The sequence below is a fragment of the Bactrocera neohumeralis genome, chromosome 6 (genome assembly GCF_024586455.1).
Source record: "Bactrocera neohumeralis isolate Rockhampton chromosome 6, APGP_CSIRO_Bneo_wtdbg2-racon-allhic-juicebox.fasta_v2, whole genome shotgun sequence".
Taxonomy (NCBI): Eukaryota; Metazoa; Arthropoda; class Insecta; order Diptera; family Tephritidae; genus Bactrocera; species Bactrocera neohumeralis.
In genome coordinates this window covers 57,394,787-57,401,303 of record NC_065923.1, presented here as the reverse complement: position 1 = coordinate 57,401,303, position 6,517 = coordinate 57,394,787, and the positions used below count along the sequence as shown (strand labels likewise).

General features: G+C 40.5%; 1 protein-coding gene across 2 annotated transcripts; it reads left to right on the top strand.

Moving 5' to 3' along the window:
* The first annotated feature begins 1,026 nt into the window (after nucleotides 1-1,026).
* On the top strand, nucleotides 1,027-2,519 carry LOC126762371 (uncharacterized). 2 transcript variants are annotated; one of them, XR_007667440.1, is made up of 3 exons: nucleotides 1,027-1,847; nucleotides 1,903-2,069; nucleotides 2,143-2,519. XR_007667440.1 is itself a non-coding variant. In XM_050479090.1 (2 exons), the coding sequence occupies exons 1-2, from the start codon at nucleotides 1,797-1,799 to the stop codon at nucleotides 2,434-2,436; spliced, it is 567 nt and encodes a 188-aa protein (XP_050335047.1). In that variant the 5' UTR covers nucleotides 1,027-1,796; the 3' UTR covers nucleotides 2,437-2,519. The 2 variants fall into 2 exon arrangements, 1 of the variants encoding a protein (XP_050335047.1); XM_050479090.1 differs by having other exon boundaries at nucleotides 1,027-2,069.
* Nucleotides 2,520-6,517: the final 3,998 nt, after the last annotated feature.

Here is a 6,517-nt window from a genome sequence, read left to right as displayed (position 1 = left end):
GCAGAGGAAGAGGAAGACCTCCACTCCGTTGGAAGGACCAAGTGGAGAAGGACCTGGCTTCGCTTGGAATATCAAATTGGCGCCACGTAGCGAAAAGAAGAAACGACTGGCGCGCTGTTGTTAACTCGGATATAATCGCGTAAGCGGTGCCTACGCCAATTAAGAAGAAGAAGAAGAATGTTAATTTTCATTTCAGGTAGTATTAAACTGAACCTCTATCTGTCATTATAAAGGGTTTGTAGGTCTAATTATGACGTGACAGTATATACATATATGTAAGTATAATCTAACATATCCTAACCTTCCTGCTTTCTGAGTTCTTTGTTTGTAATAACTTCATATATCCTAAAAAGACTGTACAAGCAAGTTTATTTGCTGCGGTTATTGCTTCAAAAACTTTCTCTGTAAGGTAGACCCAAATATGTTCAATTACGTTAAGTTCCTGAGAATAATAATAAAAACATAAGATATTTGTTACATTATATCCGATAAAATTTCGAAATCTACTAACTCGTATTTGCTTTGAGTTAACTTATTGGAGAAATTGGATACTGAAGCTTACCATTACCTTGGGCAAGAAGAAGATATCTTGTCTAATAAAGGAGTTTTCCAAAATGGACTTGATTTTAATCGATTAGTTCATAAGGGTTTCTTGAGGAGAAAAGGACATATGCCAAGTTTCAGACTATTTAGCTAAATGAAATAAACATGTCCACTGTCACAAAACCAATTTCGTGACAAACTAAATATACAGCGCACGCTCGTTAATGTGAACACTCTATAGTTCGAACATCCCATAATGTGAACAGTCTTTTTTATGCATTGACTGCACTATAATGTGAACAAACCCAAAAGGTTCTATAATATGAACAAAAGACGTTAAAGTATTTGAATGTAGTTTACACAGATCTCAGCTAATTCTGAATTTGGAGAATCCCCTAATTGTAGAATAAGACTCTCATTTGTATTGCATTTAATGCGTAGAATACTTCAGTTGCAATTTTGTATTCGCGGGGAGTGTTTCGTTTTAGATTTTCTGTTAAAAATGAATTCTAAAAAACACACGTTTTTGACATTGAAGCAAAAAGCTGATATTCTCGATTCTTTAAAAAGAGGCTCATCTATGACGTTCTTAGCAAAGAAATATAATGTTGGTAAATCAACAATTTGTGGAATCAAAGCAAAAAAATAGTGATTTTAAAGTTCGTGAACAACACATACTCGGGACCTGGACAAAGAAGAACTCTGCGTCCTTCAGAGCTGCCCAAAATGGAGAAAGCTCTTCATCGTTGGTTTATCAAAATGCGGAATAAAAACTGGCCAGTAAGTGCCTTAATGTTGAAAGAAAAGGCCAAAGTACTGCATGCACAAGTAAAGGAAAATGAATCTAACTTCAACGCTAGTGATGGATGGCTTCAAGGATTTAAAAAAAGGTACGGTATTCGACTGCTACAAATATCAGGCAAAAAACTATCTTCGCTGCCTCAGCTCGTGGATCTATTTAAGGAAAAACTTAGAGCTAAAATGGCCGAACTGGAGCTGTGTAACGACCAGTTATATAATGCTGATGAGTCAGGCTTATTCTGGAAACTTCTGCCAGAAAAAACGTACGTGCCCAGTATGGAAAAGAGAGCCCCAGGCGTTAAGTCGGAAAAGCAGCGAATCACGTTTTTATGTTGCTCAAACGCCACTGGATCTCATAAACTGAAACTTTTGGTAATTGGAAAGGCAAAGAACCCACGCTGCTTTAAAAACTTTCAATGCCCCACAGACTATAAGAGCTCAAAACCGCCTGGATGACGTCGGCTGTTTTCAAGGAATGGTTTCATGAGTCCTTCGTTCCACAGGTGAGGATTTATTTTGTATTTTATTTAACTTTTTTCTTTTTAATTCGTTTTTTAGGTAACGTCATTTTTAAAGGAGAAAGGTTTGCCAATAAAAGCTCTACGGCAGGTGATGACGATTCCGAAGAGAGTGTTCCGCTCGCAGTTTTAAAAGAAAAATGGGGAGCTGAACTTCGCGCCTTGATGAGCAATACCGTCGATCTCCTTAACAGTTTGAATGCTGAGGTTTGTTCGTTTTCGCAGAATCGCAAAAAGATATACAGGTTATTGAAAATGATTTTCTTATTAACCATTTCAGGCTGAATTAACGCTACCAAGCGTTCATGAATGGAACGAAGATATTGAAGATGATAATGCAAATGACGAGAATGAAGAAGAAGACGATTCCGATGAAGGCAGCATATCGGAGGTAGAGGAGAAAATTAAGCGGACTGAAGCAGTTGAAATTTTCAACAAGGCGATAAGGTGGGCTGGTCATGAAGACGTCGATCCAAATGATGTAAATGTACTAAGATGTCTAAGAGAGAAAGCTGTGCTCCAACTTTTAGAAACACAGAAGATACAGAAAAGGATGACTGATTTTTTCAAATAAAACCTAGATTTTGTATAATATGTGTTACGTAAAAATGTATATGTAATGAAAACATGAATAAAATGTGAATTCCAATATATAAATACGTACTATCCTATTCTTTTGGAGGATTCCATAATGTGAACACTTTCGATAATGTGAACTGCCTTGGTTTTAATTAGGTCAGATTATCGAGCGTGCGCTGTACACTGTTTAGGGTATCAAAATAGCCAATCGATTCCACATACATTATTCCCAAACTATAGCTTCTTCATTAACAAAAAAAACCGTTTCTTTTATTAGTGCTTAATTTATCAAACCAAACAAATTGATGGAGTCATGTGTAGAAGTTCACGCAAGTGAGGAAAGTTCTCTGATCGCCATTCACTTGGGAGTGGCCAGAAACGATTCTTTTACATATGGCTCAAGCAGCTCACTACTTCCGGTCTTTGACCAAGTATCCTCTGGGTAGCCTAAGAACATCCGTTTGAAGGCGAGCTAAAGTGAGAAGGCGAAATATCCCCTACATAGGGTTGTGCGCTGGGTTTGGGACCCGCCACGTAAAAAAACACCCCCAATGAACAGTAACAACCAGCCTCGGATGAGAGACCCCCCTTTTGATGACGACCACGGCAAACGAAATAAGGACTACGATTTAAGGGCATGCACCTGAAATGTCCGGTCCCTTAATTGGGAAGGTGCCGCTGCCCAGCTGGTTGATGTCCTCGTGAAAATAAAGGCTGACATCACCGCCGTCCAAGAAATGCGATGGACGGGACAAGGACAACACAAGTAGGTCCTTGTGACATTTACTACAGTGGCCATATAAAGGAGCGCAAGTTTGGTGTTGGATTCGTGGTGGGAGAGAGACTCCGTCGCCGAGTACTATCATTCACTCCGGTGAATGAGCGTCAAGCCACAATCCGCATCACAGCGAGGTTCTTCAACATATCGCTGATTTGCGCCCACGCCCCGACGGAAGAGAAGGACGATGTGACCAAAGATGCCTTTTATGAGTGCTTGGAGCGCACTTATGAGAGATGCCCCCGCCACGATGTCAAAATCGTGCTTGGCGATTTTAACGCCAGGGTGGGCAAAGAAGGTATCTTTGGTACTACGGTCGGTAAAATCAGCCTCCACGATGAAACATCCCCAAATGGGTTGAGGCTGATCGACTTCGCCGGGACCCGAAATATGGTTATCTGTAGTACTAGGCTCCAGCATAAGAAGATTCATCAAGCTACCTGGCTGTCTCCGGATCGAAAATCCACCAACCAAATCGATCATGTTGTGATAGACGGAAGACACGTCTCCAGTGTTTTAGATGTGCGTAAGCTCCGAGGTCCCAACATCGACTCGGACCACTATCTTGTTGCAGCTAAGATTCGCACCCGGCTATGTGCAGCAAAAAACGCACGCCAACAAACACAAGGAAGGTTCGAGAAGCTGCAATCACAACATACAGCCGAACGATTTTCTACTCGGCTTGCACTCCTGCTCTCTGAGAGCACTAGTCAACAACTCGGTATAAGGGAACTGTGGGACGGCATTTCAAATTCCTTACGTACAGCTGCAACACAACACTTACCGATCCAAGCCGTTAGTTCTGCTTTCTCCAGACTGGACAAGGAAGCAAAAGAAATGGGTCTGGCAGTGAACGAGGGCAAGGCGAAATATCTCCTGTCATCAAACAAACCGTCGTCGCACTCGCGACTTGGCACTCACGTCACTGTTGACAGTCATAACTTTGAAGTTGTAGATAATTTCGTCTATCTTGGAACCAGCGTAAACACCACCAACAATGTCAGCCTAGAAATCCAACGCAAGATAACTCTTGCCAACAGGTGTTACTTCGGACTGAGTAGGCAATTGAGAAGTAAAGTCCTCTCTCGACAAACAAAAACCAAACTCTATAAGTCACTCATAATTCCCGTCCTGCTATATGGTGCAGAGGCTTGGACGTTGTCAACAACTGATGAGTCGACGTTGCGAGTTTTCGAGAGGAAAGTTCTGCGAAGAATTTATGGTCCTTTGCGTATTGGCCACGGCGAATATCGCATTCGATGGAACGATGAGCTGTACGAGATATAGGACGACATTGACATAGTTCAGCGAATTAAAAGACAGCGGCTACGCTGGCTAGGTCATGTTGTCCAAATGGACGAAAACACTCCAGCTCTGAAAGTATTCGACGCTGTACCCGCCGGGGGAAGCAGAGGAAGAGGAAGACCTCCACTCCGTTGGAAGGACCAAGTGGAGAAGGACCTGGCTTCGCTTGGAATATCCAATTGGCGCCACGTAGCGAAAAGAAGAAACGACTGGCGCGCTGTTGTTAACTCGGCTATAATCGCGTAAGCGGTGTCTACGCCAATTAAGAAGAAGAATACCTTTTCAAGTGTTTCAATAGCTAAACTCTTATTATTATTCGATAATAAATTATAATATCCAATTAATCGAACACTAATGGCCTAATCTCCTAAGTCGGTAAAGACAATCACATTGCCGTAAACTTAAAAACCCCATCACTCCTTCTCAGGGAGTATTAATTGTGCGAAAACTGAATTTATCAGAACCCAAACTCACCACTAAAGCCTGCTAATTGACACACTAATTGACAACAACATCAAAATAAACTGCGACAAGTATTTATGGCACAACTACACATCTATACCCTGAACTTAAATCCTTGCTATTTTGAGATCCTCAAGGTTTCTACACTAACGCCGCTGTGCAAATCGCATTTGGTGCCGGAATCGGCCAGCATATTATCCTTTTGCGGTAATTTATTATCATTTGTGGTCGAAGTGAAAGTTATCGAAGTCATCGTTGCTTAATAAATAGCCTCCTTTAATGTCAACAACAAACACCACACAACACACATTCGCAATTTGAAAGCCCATTATCTCCTTCCCAACAACAAACCAACTCGCCCGAAACTATGGACTAGTGTCAGGCTCTTTGCAAAGCGTTTACGTAAGTGCCAATACACAAAATATAAGTTCCACTTTGTTTGTGTGTTGCCCCCTAACTTTCTTGAACTTTTAACCTCTGCTGGGCTTAAAATGTCACTTGCCCAAATTGTGGGTTTGCACAAATATTGGTCAAGGAGATGTGCTAACATAGCACTTCACAAAACTACAACCGCTTTACATTCATTGGAAAGCAAGTGAAAAGTTGTTGTAATGCATATACATATGTACATATATTGCATGTTTGTACATAAGTAGTAAAGTATCCAAATTGTTTATGAAATATACATATCTATGTATAAGCTATAATCATTACATTTAGGTATATGGTATATGTGCTCACTCAGTTATTACTGGAATCAAGTGTTTTATGGAGGATCTTCCAGACTTCCTAATATCTCTCGCCCAGAATAATTTTTATACTCTCGCGACTTGTTGAAACAGAGTATTATATAAAATTTTTGTTCACCTAACGGTTGTTTCTAACACTTAAAACTAATCGAGATAGATACATATAGATTGAAATACATACATACGTACATAATGTAGCAGGATGGCAAAAGTAATTGAATTTCAGGTGTTTGTCGGTCCGCCCATTACACATGTTCCTTGGCACCCAAAGGAGGTTGGCCTATAAGAGGGGCGGAATCGGTTATAATACAGATTAATGTCGAAAATATGTGAATCGTGCTACAAAAACAGCCCGTAATAACTTTATTCTGTGAGAGTAATCGACTTAATTTTTTTTATTTGGCAGGTTATTATTTAATTTTTTTAAAAATTAAAGCTTGGGATACAGGAAAGAGCATTTGGATAGCGCAGCGGTACCTTGCTTTGCAGCCCGTCATTTCCGTCCAAAAGAAATTCAGACGGGATTTTGGTGGCACTCCTCCGAGTAAATGAACCGCCATTAGGTTAGTAAACATGTTTGCCGACTCTGGAAGTATCGCCAAAAGATCATACCATCAATAACCGTATTAATTTTAATGGGATTATGTCAAGTAAGAGGTGCACAATATAAAACCCAGAAATCTGACTGAATTGAAGCAGTTCATTAAATCGATAATTGAGGCAACCCGACTTCAACCCTTCAGGCCGCAATGGACGTTTTTCTAGTAGGTGTCGCATATACT